Genomic DNA, 23,129 nt, shown 5'->3' with positions numbered 1-23,129 from the left:
GATGACTGAAGCTAAACGAGTGGCCCTGGAATATTTACAACATCGTTATTATTTATTTTGCAAAAAAAAAAAGGAGGAGAAAGCGTAAATAAAGACCAAGTCAAAGATATACATGTCGGTTGTGTAACGTTGGCGATTTTATGCACAAACGGGCAGAAAAAGAGATTCGCGTCCCCTTCCGGGTTCGGATTTTTGATCCGTGTATTATTATTGTTATTATTTTATATACATATATATATATATATATGAGTAAAGCCCATGCGTGGGGTTCTCGACCACCATCCATCAAGTGGAAAACCATGTCAGACCATATTGATTCCGACCGCATCGAGCAGGTATCCCGGCCTGGAAACATCTGCTTTTGCAAGTTCCTGGTGTGGCTCATCGTTTCTTTCCCATCCCTTGCCTTCATCGTTTTCCTTGTGATACCTGCTACCATGCCTCCTCAATTCGATATTGGGGAATCCTCCGCCATGTCCTTTCATATCTCCTCCTCCCTCGTCGTCACCAGCTGGAACATCTCGCTCTTGGGAAGAAACCCGGCCAGCCTATTCCGGGTCAAGTACTCCCACGTGACGGTCAGCCTGAGCATTGACTCGGCCCCACTCTGTCCCTCCTCAGTTGTCCCCGGCTTCACGCAGGCCACCCGGAGTACATATGAGATAGTTGCCCGTTTCCATTCCGTCCTGGCGGTCATCAATCACGTGAATGGCAGATACCTCGTGGCTGCTCTGTCTAGTGGCAGAGACATCACCAATGTGGAAGTAAACCTGACGGCGAAGCGGTGGGTGGCGCTGGGGTCAGTGTGGGTTCCTTTGATGGATTTATCAGTCTGGTGTACTGACCTTGTTTTTTCTGCAGGGACCGACGATAACGTCAGTGAAGCCGCTCATAAGTGGATGGTGCAGCTCGGAGGGCTGGAATCCTGCGACATCAGCTTTTTCGACGTCATCTAGCCCCAGCGAGAGGTTCTTTGGTTCAGTGACTGAATATTCAGTCGTATGGAAAAAATAACGATTTAGGTAACTATGGATTTTTTTTTATTCCAGGGACAACAAAATTATATTAAAATTATAGATGTATAGCGATTTAGTCGTGGGTGCATGAATTCCCAAGCAGAAATATCACAAGTACCGCCTTGTCCTGGACCATGACAGGGAAGGTCTCTGACTCTGCCACTTTATGGAGGGTCTGTGATGCTGAAAATGGACTCTGTTCTAAAGTTGATGCTAGTGAAAGTTATGCCGTACCGCCTCTACTGACTCTGCTACTTTACGGAAGGTCTGTGATGCTGGAAATGTACTATGTTCTTTAGTTGATGCTAGTGAAAGTTATGCCGTATTTGGAGGTTGAGTCCTTTGACACGATCTTGAGCATGCTGTAGCTGATTGGAGTTCAAAGCTTTTACTTGATGTCTTTTTTCTTTTCACGTTATTTTTCAATAGCGATTTTTGTTATGAAACAGGACAGGAGTTGAAGTTAATGTTTGGGATGGTCGCAAGGGTGCCAAGATCTGGAATGCTCAACCTGTGAACTTTTTTCTTCAGCCATAAAACATTGACGATCAATTTTTTTATGCAGCAGGTTGATATCGGAATTTATCTTTTTTCTGCCCGCGAAGCCTCCTAGAAACAACCTTGGTATTTTTACCCCAACCTGGTTTACATCTGCAACATTCCTGCGCAAAGATGATCATCGCAAAATTGTTGCTGGCACCGGCAGCCATCAGGTAAACCTTAACCATCTACTAATTTTCTATCTCAATCGATGGGCTAGTTGGTTAGAGCTGACATTTTGTCACTGTTTCATTCATCTTTAAGACCTGTCACTGAAAGAGTAAATTTGGAAATCAAAGGGGGCGTTATCTCTCGCATGCCTTTGTCATTTCCTCCTTGAAATGATCTTTTTGTAAAGAATGAATTGCCGGCTGGAACAGAGTCATATCTCTCAGCTGTTAAGAAGTATAAGGTGGTGTGCCTTGTCTTTTGTAAATGAAAGTTTCTTCATGATGTTCATGCACTAGTACATATTGCATCTCCACATTTTCTCTACCCATTCAGTCTGTAAAAGTGGAAGCCTCATTTCTGTTTCAGGTTCGCCTTTATGATATTTCTGCTCAGCGAAGACTTGCCATATCATTTGGTTTCCGGGAAACTGCTATCAAAGCTGTGTGTGAAGATTTGGATGGTTATACCGTGTATGTGGGAAATGGTACCAGGGATCTTGCCTCTTTTCACATGCGGACAGGTCTCTGCAATCGTAGAAACTTTTTTTATAATGGTGGTGATACTTGAGGCTGTTTTCTCTCCTCTTTTTTTCAGGTATTTGGTTGAAAATTGGTTTTCAGTTTGATTGAAGTAATCGAACCAGTGGGTGGATTATGTTGAAGGAAAAATGTTGGGAAGCTTTTTGGGGAAGTGTTCTGGTAGCATTCGGTCAATAGCTAGGCATCCCATGTTAGCAGTGATAGCATCATGTGGTGAGTGCATGATCCATCCTTCCTACTGTAGTGTGTGCTTCCATTGATCAATGATCATAGCATCACGTACATTAGATATGACACCGTACATACATGTTGGTATTTTGCAATTTATATTTGTCTGTACTGTTGATAGGCTGTATAAGGGATCCGACACTTTATACATGATTTTCGTAGAACTACTTTGGAAAGAGGAAAAAAATGTTAGCCATGTGTCTAGAATAATGAGCAGGCGTTTGCTGTCGTGGTACATTTGTCTGGGTCCATAGTCCATTCAATGGTTACTTTGTCCTCTCACTATAAGAAGCTTTATTCTGTTGTGATTCACTGAAGTAAGTGTTGGGAATTATAATCCTACATGAAAAAAAAATGAAATAATAACCATGAGCATATATGAGGTTTGAGCTTTTAAGTGGATATAGACCAAAGTCCGTATAATCTTACTTGGAAAATGAAAGAATAACCATGAGGTTATATGAGGCTTGGGTATCGACACTTATCAGTTTAGCTTTTAAGTGGATATGGGTTCACGTCCGTATAAGTCGTTGGAAATTTAATAGTATAGGTACATTTGTCCAGGGCTCGATAACTATTTACGGTTGTGGGATATAAAGTCAAGGTAGCCCCTTCATGCAGTACGTTGTTGCTTATTAGCTCTTTTGTTTTTTGAATCTTTTATTCATGTGCATCTAGCTATTTACATTTGTCCAGGGCTCGATAGCTATTTACGGTTGTGGGATATAAAGTCGAGGTAGCCCCTTCATGCGGTACGTTGTTGCTTATTAGCTCTTTTGTTTTTAGAATCTTTTATTCATGTGCATCTAGCACAATCCTGGAGCAGTCAGTCACTTTCAGCCAGCAGTGGCGCAAATCGAGTATTGCTCCGTCAACTATCTGAAATGCCAAAAGCTGCAAAATTACTCTATTGCTGTTGCTATAAATGGCTGCAATTCATATGAGCCGATTATTGGACAGGCTTGTTTATTTTGCGTACTTGACGCAGAGTAGTTGTTGGATTTTGTCGCTGACGTTCCGTCTTTTGATAACTTAATGTTTTCTATTTGATTCTTGTTGGTTACTGTTTGCATCTAATACTGGATGAGAGCTGTGTTGAAATACTTGAATAAGGTGCAGGTTTTCCATAAGCAGCATCTTAATGCTGTTGTATTTGACTCCAATTTTACTGATGAAGGTTAGTTTCTCTACTTACAGTCACTGCTGCTATACTTGTGTCCCACTTAAAAAATAAGATGCGACTTTATCAATTTCTTATGCTTAATTATTCTCTCTCTTCATTTGGACTCAATGGCTTTGGTGAACACTATTTCACTCCTCTGGAGGAGGAACTACAACCACCATTACAATCATGCGAGTCTAGTCACTATTAACTAGACGGGATTGATTTATGACTTTATCATGATGTCGGATATGTAACTGGTCTGCACTTTACTGAACTTGCATACCTGGGTCTGATTGACCTTTAAGTTTCGCGTTTCGCAACATGGCTGGCCTCCTTAAGATCATCTTTCTCTGATGATCGCATGTCTGTTATTTGAAGCAATGTAGTTCGTCTATCCTGCATCTTCCTTGGCAGAAGCAGTCAGCGTGAAACCCGATCCTACTCATGAAGCAGAGGACACAGTAGAAGATGTACAAACTGGGGATGAAGACACAGTAGGAGTGGGATATTTATTATGCATTCAATATATTAACATAAAAAATAATATTATTTGCAAAGAAAAGTTTAGCTGTTTTAATTTTATCATCCATAAAATAATTCGTAACTAAAATTTTTTTAAAATTTTTATTCACTAAATAAATATAAGTTTTTGTTATAGAGCTTGATACACTAAAATACTTTAAAGAGATTTGCTCTTATAAATTTTACATCAGTTTAATATATATGACTTTTATATCGATAATGTCTTTATTGTAATTATAATTTAAAATATTAATAAAGTTAATAGCAAATTTTTATATGGAAGATTATTTGGATTCCTACAATGATTTTCATTTTAGTTTCCTAAAGATATCTCTAAATTTATAGAAAGTACATATCTATAAACATCATAATTTATGTTGATTGCAATAGGTTAATTTTAGAAAAGCTTGATTCACTAGTTGTGGAGTCCTACGCATGGGATAGAGCATGATCTCTTTTTTTTTTGTTAATTTTATTATATGAAGCATGTGTTATTAAATGTTGCAAATAATAATCCATAATCAATAACAATATATTATTACATATATAAGGCCAGTGGTAATTTAATTTCTTGAATAAGATAAGAAAAATTGCATAAAAAAAGAGAAATCAATATAGACCTTGAAAAATCAAACTTTGCCAAGATTATACATAAAAAATTGAAAACGATAATTACTAGCCATGACAGTAGGACTTCGACATTGTCAGGACTTCGACATTGTCAAGGTTCATACGGTGTTACATCGTGTCTTATGTTAATATCACATATATATATTTGAAGAACTCAAAAATTCTACAAAAGTTTATGTGCGAGAAAAAGCAAAAACTCGAAGAACATATATTCGATAATCTAATTGTAAATGCACTGAAATAAATCCACGCCCACAAAAAGTTAAAAGAACTTTAATGGTAATAATATTTTTCAGAGTTGAATCAATCACAATTTATATGTATCACCTTTGCTATCTATAACTCATAATACATAATATAATATAGATAACATATCATATCTACATCCATAAAAAAAATATCATAATTATATGATATCTGTGAAGTGTCCATGTCTTCATAAAAAAATACGAGCAAAGATATAAACATCAAATGGTTCAAAATCACCCAACCTCTTACAAGAGTTGCCATAATATTATAATTATATCTATGAAGTGTCCATGTCTCATTCCATTAGAAGCATAATACTTTCTCATTAAACTAAAAATTGGGTCAAATTTAATATCAACTCTTTCAGTATCTAATGCAAAGACAATACTAATTAATTCAAAGAGAAATTACTTACCTCAGCTTTTGAGCTGTCTAGCACCTCTTGAAGGCATACTTTCAACCATCCTCAAAAGGCATTTTTACCGCGCTTACACTATCCTATGCAACAATAATTACCATGTCATTGAGAAAGTCAGTGTGCCAGCTTCAAGAGCTTCATTAAGATCTATAGGTTTAATACTTTATATTTTCAACAGCAACGGAATTGAGAAATCTTACTTTCCTTTGTATTTGATCTACCAAATGCACTAGAAGATGTAACATTCGATAACAATATCAACTTATTACCAAGAATATCATGGAGAATCGAAACTTTCCATCATCATGTTTTAGCTTCTTCCTCAAGGTTGATTACCTGAGATAACAGATACAAGGAGTCTTATAATTTTGACAAATCAACCTAGATGAAAAGCAATTATAAATTATGTGGTGATTTTGATATCAACAATCCTATATATATAGGAAGAGATTATTCTATTTGGAAAAACTGGAGTTTGAGAATTTATCATTCTTTCCTCTCAATTCACCAATGCGTGACCGAAAACAGCCAAAGCCGAAGTGAAAGAAGGAGAAAGCAAAGTCTATGTTAAACGATGTAAGCAAAAGAATAGCATGCTCTGCGAAAAATCAACAATAGAAAACATGTTGTGCTATGGAAAAGCAAGTAAAACTTTCACTTTAATCTCAATCAGCAACGATCAAGAGCATCCCACTAGAATCCTCCGTTTTCTTTCCATTTAGAAGTCCAATATTATTTTTTCCATCAAGGCTCCACATTCTTCTTAGCATATGGACTCCAGCATTTATACAACATTGTATATATCATACTTTGGCCTCCAAAACATGAAATACGTAACTTAAGCTAATAGTAGCACCATATGATTAATTGCATTTGCAACAACAATCACCCAGACAACTAGAAACTAAGGCGTGCTTGTTTTTGGAGTTAAAATCACTTTGATTTTAACTTTAACTTTAACTCAACACACTACACAATAAAAACACACGTTTGCCAAGTGAAATTTATAATCCCAACTCATTTGTCCTTTTCCACAATCAAAATCAAAGTTATTTTAACTCTGAATCCAAACGCACCGTCTAGAACCCCCTAAATCATTCTATAATGTAGAAATGAAATTAGTTCACATTCTTTCTTTGTTATATTAAATAATGATTTCACGGTTAAGAAAGGACTCACATTTTGATCAGGAAATGCGTAATACTTTGTTTGGTTTTGCAATCGAATTTTAAGATTTTAATTCTAACTTTAACTCTACTCACTACATAATAAAAATTAACCCTTCAAAATAAAAAAGGTGAGTCTCATACATAAACCCACATACAATTCTATTATATTAAATTTAATTTTTAATACTAAATTCTCTCAACTATTTATTACTTTTTCACATTTTTTTTCATAATTCAACAACACAATCATTACAACCCAATTAAAATAAAAACTCAACTCTAGTCAACTCTAAAACTAAACACACTATAAATGTCTCAAATCAAAGAAGCACAACAGTTATTCATCCTCTGAGTTACAACACCACGATCAGCAAGAGATAGCATAAGGCTGATATCTTTACCCCAAAGACTCAAGATCTAGTTTTTGCATTGAAAATAGCAATAAGTTCAATTAAATAAGCTACTCAAATTAATAAAATAAATAATTGACAAATTTTAGGAGCGCTCAAGTAAAGTATCATGCTGAAAAATTGGGCTTTATAGGATCAAAGTTATAAATAAATAAATAAATAAATAAATAAAAGACCTCGAAGAATCACCTAATATGCAAGATATTTCAAAACAGTTTCAAGGATTCCTATAAGCCTTATCCCTAGCACGTTGATGACGGCAATCTTCTTTTTCATGTTTTTTTTCTTCATATTTTCTTATAATGAATAGAAATGATGGACAAAAATTGAAAAAGGTCGATAAGTTAAAAGCCTGTTAAGGATAGAAAAGCTCTGAATTACTGCTAGGTACAAATGAAAATATCTATTTTGATAACCAATACTACGAAGCAAAACCAAGTACAGTATGTGACATCAAGGTTATCATAATTTATAGCACAGTGCTACAAGAAAATCCCACCTGCTAAACAAGCTTCAGAGCATATCTCGTGAAATTGGATCCTCTACTAACTAACTGATCCATAAACAATCAGATAAGTCCATAAACAATCAGATAAGTCTAATGAAAAGTCAACTCTCAATGGAACAGCTAGAAAAATTATACAAATCAAAGCAATATCATTCATGGTTGTACTTGTTAGCTTTGCTATGCTATGGATACCAGACACTCTAGTTTTATCTACCGAATGCATTCTTATCCATAATCTCATCCATTGTTATATCATCATAACGAGGAGCTGCACACCCTCTCAATGTGTCATTCTTAAGCTCGTATTTCATAAGAACGTTTTCGATCAGTCTCGACCGGAACTTATGAGTTTCTTCCGTTGCATAGACTGGTTCCAAACGTGGAAGCACAATTAGGCTAAGCTTTAGAGAGAAACATGGAAGATAGAAAGCAATAGGTGGAACATGAGTACTGAATCATAAGAAAATTTTGATTCAAAGGCAAGTTTATGTTTATTCACAATAGCTAAAACATATACTTTCTCATACCCCATGAAATTACTATTTTGATTTTTTTTTATCTATCTAATCGTCAATCTTTTGCTTTTTCACCATCTTGGTCCCGATGTTAATTTTTAAATTGTCAATCAACAAGATGCTTTTGTCATAAGGTGAACTGGTCGCACTGAAATAGACAATCAGGAGTACTTTTGTTTGATACATAATTAAGTTGTCACAAGGTGTTTTGTCTGCCTAAGGGAGTTACTCAAGCTTACTATTCAAATAACGATTTCGGGTCTTCCATGTATTCGGAATAATATCTGAATTATGAGCTTTAGCTAGCCCCCTGGGAAAGTAGAGCACCTCATGACAACTTAACTTAATCTAATAATAATACCCCATATTGCATCTTTTATTGAGATTAGTTCAACAAACAGTGGACTAAGCTTCTGGCACTGCTAGTCGAGTTTATCCAAGACCTATTTTCCGGGAAAGATGGCAGACTTGATATAAAATCTTCAGAATAATAGTACCTTTACTTTTTCCTCTTTTTTTTTTTTTCATTTCAAGTTTTTGGACCCAACCAAATCCACGTCAGGACCCCATTAAACCCGTCCCTTGTAAGAGACCTATTTCTGCTCGGGATGGTGGACCATTTTAAGGTTGAAATATACATCCAACCCATGGTTGGGTCTGGGCTAAGTAATGCTATAGGAAGCTCTAATTTCCAATATGCATGGATCAGTATAGATCTATAAATGGAAATCTTGAATTTCCCAGCGAAGTAGCAAGAACTCCTTATGGATATGAGGCCCACTTTCCTCCAAAGACCGTCTATATTTTGCTTCCATGTCTACTCTTCAATTATTTGCTTACCTGCAAAAATAAAAATAAAAAAGGAAAAAAATAATGAATCAACTGGCTCTGCTTATATGTCTTTTTCCTTTTTAGTGCTAAAAATTGGGATGAGCAACGTGATATATATATATATATATATACACACACTATTTAATTAACATTAATACTAATATTTTCTTTTGAATTACATGCTTATTATAGGCTACATATCTATTTAGATGAGACCAAAAGGATAGACATGTGACTTAATGGACATGATAACGCACCATAATAATCACTGTACTCTTCAATCATTGCTAACTGTAAGCGCCCAAGCTAATAGTGAATAGAATAAGAAATAAATAAATATTGGAAAGTAAGATTTAGTTTAAAGAGCATAGTACATATCTTCATTTGATGCGCTAATGAGCCACACCGCTCAAGCTTTATTGGTACCCAGGGGTTGGTGCTGTACACATAATAAAAAGACATGAAGTGGCTTGATGTAATAGGTAAATTGAGCTAAGAACTGTGGAACCTAACATAATCGAATAGATCCTTTTGGAGTGCACCTCCAAGTGAAGCATTCAGAAAGTGATGCTAAGGATATGCCATTACTCTCTCCGTTGTTGTGCGCAAACAAGAACCTTGTAATTCAATGGAAATTAATGTTTGACAAAATTATTAGACTGCACATGTCATTTGAACTTTCTTCATACTCCATCATCTATTCTTCAGATATCCAGAGGTCAGTCCATTGTTTGTTGAACTGGTCGCAACAAAAGATGCAATCCAAGAGTCATGTTGTATGATACTTCGTCAAGCTGTCAAAAGGTGTTTTGTTTGCCCCAGGGGTTACTCAAGCTCACAATATATTCAAATAACGATTTTGGGTTCATGAGAGTCAGTATCATTCCTCATCTCCCAATATTAACTCCATGGATCCGGAATCATTATTTGAATTCTGAGCTTGAGTTGCTTCTTTGAGCAAGCAAAACGCCTCATGAAAACTTAATAACTTATCAAACAATAGTTTCCTCGATTGTGCCTTTTGTAATGATTGGTTCAGCACAAACAGTGGATTGAACTCCCGGCACCGCTGGTAGAGCTCATCCAAGAGCTTTTTCCTGGGAAAGATGACAGACTTTATATAAATCTTGCCTTGACTGACGAAACAGGAGGATGCTTCTTCCTAAGCAACCCTTTCAGGGTTAAACGAGGAAGGATCTTTGACCCCAACCTAATCTAATTCAGTTTTTTGGACCCAACCCAATTTAAGTCGAGACCCGCTATTTGTCCCACATGAGAGACCTATTTCTCCACGGGGTGAGGGACCATTTTAGGGACGTTGTAATATACATCCAGCCCATGGTTGGGTATGGGTCGAGCTCGAGTCCTAATATTTAAAAAATAAGCTCCAATTCTTAATATGGATGACTACAAAGCTGTAAATGCAAATATTGAGCTTCCCAGCGAAGTTGCAGGAACTCCATTTGGTTATAAGGCCCATTTGACTCGACAAGACCGCCTGTATATTGCTTACATTTTTTTTTCCCCTTTCGGTAGTGGGGAGGCCAGAGGCCTAAAAAATACAATGACGGGATATGAAAGCCCCAATAGCATCTCCTAAGAGAAGCCACTCGGATGAGACTGATAGAACCATGATCCCGCCGGCAGCTTCAAGGTCAACTTGGCCATCTAGGCAACTCAAAAATTCGATTCAAGATAGATGCTAGCTCAAAAATTACGCACCGTAACCATCGTTGTGGTCTTCAATTTTTGCTGACTATAAGAGCCCAATTAATGGTGAAGACAAATATGAAATAAATGAATATAGACGCTTCTTTTCTGGTGAATATAGACGCTTCCCCTGCATGTTACACATGATTATTGTACCATTGTATATATTTTATATATAGATCATTAGATAATAATTCTATTAAATTGTGCATGAAATAAATTAATTTTATGAATTAATTAATGTTATGTTATTTTTTTTTCTTTTTGAGAATTTTCTTTGTTCAATTAATGTGTTGGTTTAATAAATGTGATGGGTTAATAAATGTCAATTATGTAATAAATGAAAATTCTTAATTAATGTCAAGGGGTACGTGATAGATCAGTCCATGAGGAGCTGAGGGAATGAAGATTGAAGTGACAACGTTAATCCTCCCTTTCCATTTTGCAATTATATATTATATAGAGTAACACATAGATTAAAGAGATTTTTCGGTTAGGAAGAATGTACAACTTTTGATATTATTATAAACTAGCTAGATGAGAACTTGTGGGTTGAGAGGGAATGATTATTAATATTTTGATAGAAAGGAAGATTTAAGACTAAATACATTACTAAGGCATAAGTATTCCCATTGTTAACATTTCTTCATGTCGAGACTATATCGGGATCGAGACAAATGTAGATGGCAACGCTGGCGAGCAAAGGCTATATGCTCTCAAACGATGGTTGTGTAAAACTATATATATATATATATATATATATATATATATATATATGAAATTTTCCTACGAAATTTTTAGATATTTTTTTGATAAATTGAGTGATTAAAAATAAGTTCTTAATTAGTTAATATAAAATATGTATAGGAAGTGCTTTTAGTTTGTACTCGGGCTAAGCCCCTCTTTCAACCGAAAAAAATAATGTATAGGAAGAGGGAAGAAAAGATAATAATGAAAAAATGTTTAAGGAGAGATTAAGGGTATCAATAAATGAAAAATAACTCATTTTATTAATTCAACTTCTTTTTTTTGGTGTGATCCTACTAGCTGAAAGCTTAATTGGGGCTTGACTAATCCAATCGAGCAGGATCGGCCCACTAAGGGGTAAAACTCTCACATAGAGGATTTTCTGCATTCACAATGACTCAAATCCGAAACCTTGATTAAGTGGAACAAGCATCAAACTGTTTGAACTAATACATGTTGGTTATTAACACAAATTTTTTTGGTACATATAAACAATTTTTTCGGTTACGTATTAAGTCAATTTTTTTTACTTATTCATTAAATAATTTTTTACTCAATCATTAAATGATAATTTAGACTATCATCTCTCATTTTTCCCTTTTCTTTCCATTCACTTTCCCACATAACTAACTTTTATTCAGTTTTTTTTATTAAGTAAAAATAAACACCACTAGTTTGTAGGGTTAGGGACCTGCTTATTCCTTGTTGAGGAATTAGGTGCTTTGTCCATTTGGTTCTGACGTGTCCCTATGCATCTCATCATGTTGCCAAAAACCGAAATTTCACAAACCTTCCAACCAAAAGAAAAAAAAAATATCAACATATCTCCTTAACTAATTGGAATGTTCAGAAAACTTAATCCGAAAGGCTCAGTTTGATTTCAATAATTGCTTTTTTAGCACGTAAACCAAAATTTGTCATTATTTCTTGTGATTAGAATAGCATAACTTTTTATTACGTGAAGCACGTGCAACGCACGTACTATACTACTAGTTGCCATAAAAAATAACATCAGAAAAACATATATTGCATATTTTAGAGGACATAGAGGGACTTCTTCTTATTCAGTGCATAGTAAAAAGCCTATCAATAAAAGTACGGGATGACGGGATGTGCCTATAAATGAAATCAAAGAAGACAGTCCAACAGTATGAGCTGAGACAGAGGGCGATGACAGTTCCGACGAATGCCATGGCATACGATCCGGCAAAGCTCCATGTGAAGGCGGTTCTGAAGATGTCCTCTTGATGCTCTGCAGGTGGCGGTGTTGGCGATCCCCCCCGAAGTGCTGCAATTCCCCAGTTGCCACCCACATAGAAAGGGGTTACCTTCGTAACTCTCTTTATAAAAGGTCGCGAACTGATATTTCGGCTCCGGTGTCCGGCCGGACAGGTTGTTGTAGGCCACACTGAACGTCGATAACCTGTAGAGCTCTATCAATCGCTGTGGTATCTCACCACTTAAGTTGTTGTGTGAGAGGTCTAGACACTCTATTTGGTCCAATTTAGAGATTGTAACCGGAATTGATCCACTCAAATGATTGTACGAGAGGTTCAGTGAACGAATATCACTCAAATTGCCAAGTTGGAGGGGAATGGAGCCGGACAAATTATTGCGAGAGAGGTCCAGCCCAGACATCACGGGCAAAACTCGACCTCCATATGGTTCCAACCTATGCTTCGATGTAAACGGCACTTCTACACCATTCCCACCCACACGAGGAGTACTGGCATAAGGAAATGGGGAAGCAAGCGCCCATGCAAAGCTATAGCGGGATATTGTAAATGTCCCATCGGGAACTTGTGAATTCGCGAATGCCAATCTGTTGAAACATGAAGTCTGGGCTATTGAGCAACCCTGTTGAAATCTCCCCGTAGAACTGATTGTCGCTCAAGGATAGATAATTCAAACTTGGCATGTTTGCTGCTCTTGGTAGTATCTGGCCACTCAAATTATTGTTTGCCAAAATCAAGTATAGTAGTGTTTCACAGCCAATTAGCTGCTCTGGTAGCTCTCCTATGAATCTGTTAGTCGATAAGTCTAACATCATCAAAAACCTTCCAGTGAGGCACATTGAAGAAGGGATTCTACCTTGCATGGAATTTCCGGATACATTCAGATTCCCTAAATACGGAAAGATGTTGCCAAAGTAGGAAGGGAGCTCTCCTTCCAAAGAATTGGAGGACAGATCGATCAACTGCATGTTAGAATTGGTGAGGCTGGAATTCAAGCTGAAGTTACCCGAGAAAGAGTTACCCATCAGATTAAAGAAAGCTAGATTTGTATTGTTCTCCAGTAACCAACTTGGTAACTTTCCCTCCAAGCGACAATTGAAGAGTTCAAATATTTCCAGGTCATGCTGCTCCATTAGAAAACTGGGAACAAAACCATGCGTGCTGCTGGGAATGCAGTTTGATAAGCGAAAGAGGACTAACTGACATGACGAAGCATATGGAGCATCCTCTGTTTCGAGACTCAGTCTATGGTAATTGTCTATGAGATCGAACGCTTTGAGCCTAGAGCTGTTTGCCAGTGAAGCAAATGAAAATGAGCCTTCAAAAGCATTGCCGGAAAGAGAGAGAGATTCAAGCAGCTTGAGGCTGGAGAAGAGTGAAGGTGGAATGGCACCTCCGAAATGGTTATAAGAAAGGTCGAGGGTATGAAGGGTGGTCATGTTGAAAAGGCAGCGTGGAATGCTGCCGGCGAGTTCATTCCCACTGATAGACAACGTCTCAAGGCTTGCCAAGGCTTGCCAATTCGCACAAGCCTGTTGGAGATAGTTAAATGGAAGCCACAAATTATTTATGCTGATGAATTAACTCCTCTATTTATATATATATGCCATGACGGGCTGACCAATTTAAAACAAAGAATCTTCATAATACTGACCATTGGGGAAGAGCGCACCAGCATCAAGAGACCTCGGCTGCGGGAGTCCAGAGAGTTGGAGCTTCGTCACCTGCATAGTATTACTGATGTTGCTGCACTCAATTCCCTCCCATTGGCAGCAGTCTTCCTTATCAGCACGCCATGTTGGAAGAGCGGTTCCATTCGGGAAGTTGAAGGCGGCTTTGACGTTAAGCAGCCCCAGTCTCTCACTCTCCTTACATCCTAATGCCTTCCCAGTCAGTTCACAACCTAATAGTAGCAACATCATCACCCCCATAGTCCTCACACATAATATACGCGCTAAACTCAACTTCATTCTCATCGAACTCTCCCAAGAACAGACCCATATGAATATATGATACATGATATAGCCTTCTCAAACCAGTTTGTAGTGTATATATTGGGTCATCTTTCAGGCACTAGCGCTCATAGAAAGCACTGGCAATCCAGAAGCCAATAAATTAATTTTTTCGGTGGGTAGCAGTCAATAAATTATTTATTTATTATCCATCTATAAGTCTATGGAAAATGATAGCTCTTGCATTATTATATCCATATATGGGAGTCTCTGGAAAAATTGGGTCCGTGAACGGACCCAAATTTTGGTTTGCGGTGGAATTGTCTTCGGGCCACCACATTAATTGACAGTTGACGTGGTTCGAGACTTTGAGTCAAGTTTCGTATTAACGTGTGGAACGAGTCCAATCAGAAACCATGAAAAATTCAAACATGGAAATATGATAGTTCGGCAGCTTACTTAGGTAAGTAATGTCCTAAAACCATTTAAACCACCGCATTTCACTGTATGTACTTTCAAAGATTAGTAATTACGTGCGTGCATTGCACGCGATATGCCTATATAATTCATTATGCAAATGAAGTATAAATTCATAAAATATTAAAATATATAAACTAAAAAATATAACTTAGTATGATAATGATAAAAATGAAATATAAATAATAAAGCAAATAAAATAGATTCTACGATGACGTAAACCTAAATAATCCGAAAGATTATTTCCTCCTGCACGAGGATATCACAATTCTAAAAGTACCTGTACGTACCACATTCTTCTTTTTTAAAGAATGCATATTTTTCTTGCTTAATTAGTAGTCGATTACTGAGTAAATCTAAATAATCAGTAGATCTCACCCCGCATGAGAATATCACAATTCTAAAGAAATGCATATTCAGCTAGAATAATTAGTAGTAGCGTAAATTTTTTGATCTTATTCTAAAATGTTGTGTTTGGTTTTAGAGTTGAATTTTGATTTTAATTGGATTGTAATGATTGTGTTGTTGAATTATAATAAAAATGTGAAAAAGTAATGAATAGTTGAAAGAAAATAATGATTTTGTTGTTAAATTTTGGAAAAAATAATAAATAGTCGAAATAAAGTAATGATTGTGTTGTTGAATTTTGAAAAAAATAATGATTAATTATGATAAAGTAATCATTATGTTGTTAATATATATAAGAGGAAAAAAGAAAATATATTTTTTGGGAAACAATTTCGCCTCCAACAGCAATAATAAAAGAATCTTTCGACTGTCCATAGCAATGAACCTGGTATGGATTACACTTACAAGAACAAATGTACTATATTAAGTTTTTATTTTTACCCTTGGATCGGAAAGTCGAAGGAACCCCAAATAATCTAATCCGAGTCGGGTCGACTCACTGAGGGGTAGAAATCTCCCAGCGTGGATTTTCTTCATTCGCAATACTCGAATTCGATATCTTACTCAAGAGGAATAAATGCTGATCTATTTGAACTAAATCATGTTAGTATAGTATTAAATTTGAGATGAGAAAAATGCGACTTATTTATGTTAATGATACTCTTCATCAAATCTCCAATGAAATGGTCACGTATGGCTTATTAGGTTGTTGAGTCCGTGAATTGCAAATTTTGTTTAGAAAATTCCATTATAACTTTATAAGAAATTAAGTATGAAAATAATGGATCGTGGGGTTTGTATTATATTACAATCCAATTTTTTATCCTACAACTTTGGATATGATAAATTTCATTTCACAATGGTAAATATTTAATTCAAGAATTATAAGAGAAGATTCCAATACACATTCATCATTTCGTTTGTTATTACGGGATACTAGGGATTTTGTATTATCATGTATAATACTTTTCCATGTACATTCGGATAGATTAGGAAGGTAGCATATTTGGTTCCCGTAGATTAGGAAAGGTAAAGCCAACAACAAAGAACTTAATTGACATGAATTATGCTTCATAATAATCATTGTACTCTTCAATCCTTGCTAACTATAAGAGGCCAAGCTAATGGTGAATAGAAGAAGAAATAAATAAATATTGGAAAGTAAGATTTAGTTTAAAGAGCATGTCAATATATAGTACATAAATTCACCTAAGACAAGTACTATATGATAAATTAAGCCTCATATATCGATTGTTATTACTCTTCATTTGATGCTCTAATGAGCCACACCGCCCGAGCTTTATTGGTGCACGGGGGTTGGTGCTATACACATAATAAAAAGACATGAAGTAGCTTGATATAGTAGGTAAATTAGCTAAGAACTGTGGACCCTGACATAATCGAATAGATCAGTTTGGAGCGCGTCTCCAAGTGAAGCATTCGGAAAATGATGCTAAGGATCCGCCATTAACCGAGAAGTAGACACTCTCTCCGTTGTTGTGGGCAAACAAGAACCTTGCAATTATCGAAAATGTTTGACAAAATTATCAGACTGCATATGTCATATGAACTTTAATTTATTCATACTCAATCATCTATTCTTAAGATATTCGGAAGAAGGAATATTGACATGCAATTCTATATGGCACTTATTTGATTTCCCTCTTCACAACAATCGAAACAACTAAAATAAGCCGCGTCGTATTTGTAAACTTCATATGTGTCTGCATGCACACGTAGAAAAGACTTTTTTTTTTTGATAACTCACATGAATTTCATTAATAAAGAAACGATAACCACATGGTGATCAAGAGTTCTTATGAGAATACAAAAGAGGAGGAAAGAAGGAAACCTCACATGAAGAAGGGTGTAACAAAATAGAAAGTGGAAAGACAAAGAAAGAAGAAATTACATCCAAGCTATGAATTATTGGCTTCTTTGTTGATCGCTAATTTAGTAAGCCAATTAGAGGTTGAATTTTCTTCCTGGGAGAGCATTGGTACCTGATGGAGCTAAAGTGCAAAGCAAAGAGATGGATGTCTATGAACATTTCCTGGTATTTCGAAGGAAGTTCAATGCTCTTGTTCATCCAATCAATCACATTCAGAGAATTAGATTCAATAATAAGAGAAGAGCCAAAAGTCAGTTGGAGAGCTTTCCTTATTGCAATTAACTTAGCAAGATTAGATTCAATGATGACAACTGGAGAAGCAAAGAGGCAAATAAAGTTCCCAGTTGAATTGCGAAGAACACCTCTAATTCCACAGTGCGTTTGGTTTCAGAGTTAAAGTAATTTTAATTTTGATTGTGGAAAAAGACAAATGTTGTGTAGTGTGTTGAGTTAAAGTTAATGTTAAAATTTTGACTTGAAAAATGTGTATTTTTGTTATGTAGTAAGTTGAGTTAAAGTTAAAGTTAAAATTTTTGTGATTTTAACCTTGAAAACAAACGGACAGAGCGTCTTGGCTTCCCTAATAAAGAGCCATCCATGTTCCATTTCAACCACCTCAAAGGAGGAACTGACCAAGAGATTGCTGGTCCGGATCTTCTCGAATTTGTCCGTTTACGAATACTATCAGAAAAGTGAAATAAATCCAATGCAGAGTATGAAAAGTCTTCACATATTGCCTTAATCAAAATTGACAAATGAAGGAATATGACTTCAATCAAATCACAAAGAGAAAACACTTTGCTCTCGAAGATGGCCTCATTTTTGCCAACTGGATCGACCAAATCACTGTAAAGAACAAAATAATCTAGAATTTCTTTTGAAACTTCCCTGTAGGATTATTGTTTATGGCTGGGACTAACATGCTTTATTAATGGGAAAAAAACTTTTGGTCTTCGACCTTTACACTTTTTGTCAATTTCGTCCTAAACTTTTTTTTTTTTTTGCTATTTCTATTTTCGACCTTTCACTATTTTGCAACTTTTGTGCTGACGTTAACTTTTTTTCCCTTAACAGAGCTGATGTGGCATTTTTAAAAAATAAAAAATATATATTTTCAAAATTTTTAATTAACATTAAACAAAAAAATTAAAAAAGGAAAAAAAAGAAGACAGAAACGGGATGGAAGACCGAAGGTTGTCGACGAGGTTCATTTAGGCGGTGGTGGCCAATTGACCTCTTTAGACACATGGCGAATGCTATTTGGACACGTCAACGAACCTTCAAATTTGTTGAATTTTGGATTCGACCCGGTAAATAAATGACGCGATTGAAAATTTTGTAGGTATAAATAAATTTTTCATATTTAAGGGACTAAAAAAATTAGCGTACTATCATGATACACAAATTACTATACTGTGTACTTTTTCTTTTTACTAGATTTAACTAAATAGTTTAGAAAAGTTAAAAAAATAAAATAAAAACTATAATCTACTATAGCATTTTCTCAGACGTTTTAGAAAAAAGATTATGAGAATAATCTCGTGATATGGTTTTCCTTTTTTAAATTGTTACCCATTTGTTCACTCTCATGTGCTTAATATGTTTTATTTCGGGCCTCCTTGTATTGATCAGCAATAGTTTATCTTCTTCAACTTTAATTATTTATGAACAATTTGTCAAATTAGAACTAAAAATTCAGTTTTTTATTAGAGGAAAGTGAATATCTAGATCGTATTTTATTTTATTGGTTGGAATAAGCTTCATTCAATTTAAGTGGGAGTTAGAAAATTGATGATATATCATCCAAGTAGCCACTTTTATAAAGTGAACAATTAAGTCATCAAATTAAATAAAAAGTATTAATGAAAGCCTAAAAGTAGATAGGGAAGGAGAAGTACATGAGTAAAATGAAGAAAACAATAGAATTAAGCGTGAAACATGCAAAGTTATAAGATGAAAATGGAAATGAAAATGCAAGAAATTTGTCTTGTTTGGGAATAGAGTTGAGCCTATTCCAACTTTGTGTGTGTATATATATATATATTTATATATTTAATTGAGTTGTAATGATTGTGTTATTGAATTATGAGAAAATGTGGAAAAAAAATAATAAAGACCCTTTTTGTTTTGGGAACTTATCCGATTCTGAGTTAGATCTGTCTAGAGTTCCAAATGAATATAATCGATTGCAAAGTGCAACATAATTGAGTGCACCTTAGTTTTAGCCGACTGTATTGCACTTACAGTCGACTATATTTATTTGAGCTCATCCTGGATGGATCCCGCCCAGGACTGGATAATTTTCGTTCTGTTTTTCAGCTCAAAAGAATTGTAAGACCTCTTACTAGCCGAAGTGCTAAATTGTCTGGGCTGACACTGGGCCTGTTTTACTGACTTTGGGCCCAATATTTATCTCCGGAGCCCATGGTCCAAAAACTTAAGATGGATTGGCCCAAGGGGATACCCTATCGACGGTCAAGATCGGGCCTTGAGCTACCTAGAAATCGCAGCCGTAAATGAGTTAAGAAAGATGCATATAGCCGGAGCTTAAAAAACCCTACTCGTCTTCCATTTCCAGTCTCTTCAGAGAAACCCTACCGGCGCCGCTCGCTGGAAAGCCCAACAACGCCGGCGATCCCAGTAAGCCTATTTTCCATCAATCCAATGTCATTTTGATCCTCATTTTCAGTTCAGTTGCTATACACTTGATCTGCTAGGGGGTGGTGGGGTGGGTTATTGCTGATTTGTAGTTTCATGGAGGCTGTGTCTGCTTTGAGCTTCCAACTTGCCTGTTTCGGTTTCTTTGATGCAATTGGCATTTGATTGACTTACTCACCCTTTCGCTTATGAGAGATTCCCAGGAAGGAAGAAAAGAAGAGTCTTTCATTTGTTATTGTTCATATGCAGTATGAAATAAATCGAAAAGTGGGATTTTTATGCCTGTAGATCCATAGGTTTTAAAACCACTTGAGTAGCTTGGCATTTGAAGCTTGTTCCCTCTGTTATCTGTTGTTTGGTTGTTGGGGTTTGTTTCTCTTAGAGCCTCAGGCAGCACTGAATCATATGGTTTATTCGTTTTGGGAGATTGTGTGCTATAGTCTGATGATTGGTAGAAACTCGGGGAATGTTGTTATAGGTAAAAGATGGGTGGAGAAGATGTTAAGGCAGTGATTCCAGAGTCGGTGTTGAAGAAGAGGAAGAGAAACGAGGAATGGGCGCTGGCTAAGAAGCAAGAGACCGAGGCCGCCAAGAAACAGGCCAGAGAGAAGCGGAAGGTTATTTTCAAGCAAGCGGAGAAATTCGCTGCGGAATACCAGGAGCAGGTTTGTTGTCCTGCGTAACTCTGATTTTCCTGTTTCTTTGATTGTGGATCAGACCTCGTTTGTCTTCCTCCTATAAAATCTTGGTTGTGTGCTAAACTTGCATCTGATGATGTTCTGCAGGAAAAGGAGCTTATTCGCTTGAAGCGCGAAGCTAAGTTGAAGGGCGGTTTCTATGTTGAACCCGAAGCTAAGCTTCTGTTTATCGTCCGCATCCGTGGGTATGTTCTTGTGTCTGCAGTATGCACAACTAAGTCAAAATTCATTATTCTAGCTCTGATAGCTTAAATCTTTGGACTTGTCAGGATCAACGCGGTGGACCCGAAGACAAGGAAGATCCTGCAGCTCCTGCGTCTGAGACAGGTACATTGTTGCAGTCAATTTCTTAGCTCTTATAGTAAGACTTTGGAATAGTAGTTCTTAATGTTTCACTTCAAGAAGAGCTTTTCTATGGTTCAACATGTTGGTACCATTCAATAGCAATGAGCTGTCCTGACACGTGAGGACGGCAGAAAACTGTAGATGCATTGTTCCAGGTTAAATTAGAGTAATTCAACCTCAAGCTGTTCTATGATCACTTGAGGAGCACTTGTTTTATCATATTAATAAAACTGTTACAAGTCACTCTTCTGAAAAGATAATACGATTGACTTATGCCTATTTCACTTGAACAGATCTTCAATGGTGTCTTCCTTAAGGTGAACAAAGCTACAATTAACATGCTTCGTAGGGTTGAGCCCTATGTTACCTATGGGTAAGTGCCGTTCTTCTTTGGAGCTGTGTAATGCCATTCCCTGCTGGGACTCTGTTTAACAAACATGCACGCGTGTCATTCAGCTATCCCAACTTGAAGAGTGTGAGGGAGCTCATCTACAAGAGGGGATACGGGAAGCTTAACCACCAGAGAATTGCCCTCACTGACAACTCGGTCATTGAGCAGGTTCTTTTCGCTTTTCCTCATTCTGTTTTCTTAGCTTTAGCATGGTTCGAGAGTATTTTCTGCTAACTAAGCTTCGTGGATTGAGAATCTGCAGGCTCTGGGGAAGTACGGGATCATCTGCATGGAAGGTCTCATCCATGAAATAATGACCGTTGGGCCTCACTTCAAGGAGGCGAACAACTTCCTATGGCCATTTAAGCTGAAGGCTCCGCTTGGTGGGCTCAAGAAGAAGAGGAACCACTATGTGGAGGGCGGAGATGCCGGAAACCGTGAGAACTACATCAACGAGCTTATTAGGAGAATGAACTGATGCCGAACCTTACTCTCTTTTTCTATTTCGGGAGTTGGAGTTATATCATGTCTCAGACTATAGAAGCTGAATGGTTCTTTTCGAAGTTGGGGTACAATTTTGGCTCTTTTTTAAGATGAGTTTTGATGATGTTGCAGAATTTGTTGTGGCTCTGTTAGTTAACTGGAACTGAAGTTTGCCGTCCTGGCTATTATGTCATCTTTTTACAAAGCATAGGCACTTCAACATTTAGCTTCAGGACTAACGAAAATTAATTTTATTCTCTTTTTTTTTTCCTTGGTGAACATAATCAACAAATCTCTATAATATTTATGAGTAAATGCTAACTGAGACCTTTACAAAATAGTAGATATTTATATGTGACGAGCAAAATAAAATAGTTGTGGCTTCATAAATCCAATATATATACGTCATGCACAGCGTTACACATTGTGCGTCGGACAATTTTATTCCCGACTTGACATTCTTAGGATTATCGGGATTATCTCATAGGGAATTGAATCATTAGCAAGGCATAAGACGAAAACTAAAGATGGGGGGTGGGGGGAAGCCATGTCTTTTCTAACTGTGTGCATCAAATTATATGGCCCTTTAGGGACGCAAGTTAACCCAATTGACCAGCTTTGTTGCTCATCGAAGAGAAAGAGGAGATTTTATTTGTTTCCTTGATTTAATCTTCGATGGCGACTCTACGATCTTTAGTCACGAGAATTCTTCGTGTCACGTCATGTACGCTCTTGCGAAGACGAATTTCCTCCTCCTAATCCGGCTAACTCTGGAACCAAGGAAAATGGTGTGAGGACTAGAGGTCCATTTTTTTTTGACACGGCAGTGAGCTTAGAGGGCAGCGGACAGGGGGAGTTAGTGGCGGCCCGAATCAGACCAATAGCTCAGACAAGGCTTCATCAGAGTCGGTCCAGCCCAGCAAATCAGGGTCGGTCTGACAAAACTGAGGGGGATAGTTTTGGAAATTCAGAAAATATTAATATACGACGGTAAGAGAGAACAAGTAATCTACCGGGGCATCTGAAAAGACTTTGTTGTCAAGATTCATACGGCTCAGTGTTCTCCCCCCTCCTCTCGTGCACCCACTTCCGGTGACTCCTTAGGTACGATCCATTATATTGAGCAATTTATCACTTACTCTAGGTTTAATGATCGTCATAAGGCCTTTCTGGCAACAACTGATTCAAACAGGGAACGTCAATCTTATCGAGAGGCGGTGCGC

The 23,129-nt window shown here is 36.7% G+C and overlaps 2 protein-coding genes and 1 pseudogene across 3 annotated transcripts; 2 read left to right on the top strand and 1 right to left on the bottom strand.

Moving 5' to 3' along the window:
* Nucleotides 1-237: 237 nt before the first annotated feature.
* Nucleotides 238-4,221, top strand: LOC116201430 (annotated as a pseudogene).
* A 7,948-nt stretch (nucleotides 4,222-12,169) lies between these two features.
* Nucleotides 12,170-14,679, bottom strand: LOC116199088 (receptor-like protein 14). The gene is made up of 2 exons (XM_031529385.1): nucleotides 14,258-14,679; nucleotides 12,170-14,135 (listed from the first exon to the last, which is right to left on the bottom strand). Exons 1-2 carry the CDS (start codon nucleotides 14,279-14,281, stop codon nucleotides 13,134-13,136), a joined length of 1,026 nt encoding a protein of 341 aa, XP_031385245.1. The 5' UTR covers nucleotides 14,282-14,679; the 3' UTR covers nucleotides 12,170-13,133.
* Nucleotides 14,680-19,826: 5,147 nt separating this feature from the next.
* Nucleotides 19,827-22,132, top strand: LOC116200982 (60S ribosomal protein L7-3). Of its 2 annotated transcripts, XM_031532017.1 has the most exons (7): nucleotides 19,827-19,971; nucleotides 20,468-20,654; nucleotides 20,775-20,872; nucleotides 20,957-21,014; nucleotides 21,326-21,405; nucleotides 21,489-21,591; nucleotides 21,686-22,132. In XM_031532017.1, the coding sequence occupies exons 2-7, from the start codon at nucleotides 20,475-20,477 to the stop codon at nucleotides 21,899-21,901; spliced, it is 735 nt and encodes a 244-aa protein (XP_031387877.1). In that variant the 5' UTR covers nucleotides 19,827-19,971; nucleotides 20,468-20,474; the 3' UTR covers nucleotides 21,902-22,132. The 2 variants fall into 2 exon arrangements, with proteins under 2 accessions (XP_031387877.1, XP_031387878.1); XM_031532018.1 differs by lacking the exon at nucleotides 19,827-19,971 and having other exon boundaries at nucleotides 20,450-20,654.
* Nucleotides 22,133-23,129: the final 997 nt, after the last annotated feature.

Source organism: Punica granatum, chromosome 3 (genome assembly GCF_007655135.1).
Source record: "Punica granatum isolate Tunisia-2019 chromosome 3, ASM765513v2, whole genome shotgun sequence".
Lineage (NCBI taxonomy): Eukaryota > Viridiplantae > Streptophyta > Magnoliopsida > Myrtales > Lythraceae > Punica > Punica granatum.
This window is presented reverse-complemented; position numbering and strand designations above follow the sequence as displayed.

Coding starts and splice junctions, on each gene's coding strand:
- LOC116199088 (XM_031529385.1), bottom strand. CDS start 14,281: ATGCTGGTGCGCTCTTCCCCAATG. Junction 14,136..14,257: donor TGGTGCGCTCTTCCCCAATG/GTCAGTATTATG, acceptor TATCTCCAACAG/GCTTGTGCGAATTGGCAAGC.
- LOC116200982 (XM_031532017.1), top strand. CDS start 20,475: ATGGGTGGAGAAGATGTTAAGGCAGTGATTCCAGAGTCGGTGTTGAAG. Junction 21,015..21,325: donor AGCTCCTGCGTCTGAGACAG/GTACATTGTTGC, acceptor TCACTTGAACAG/ATCTTCAATGGTGTCTTCCT. Junction 21,592..21,685: donor ACAACTCGGTCATTGAGCAG/GTTCTTTTCGCT, acceptor GAGAATCTGCAG/GCTCTGGGGAAGTACGGGAT.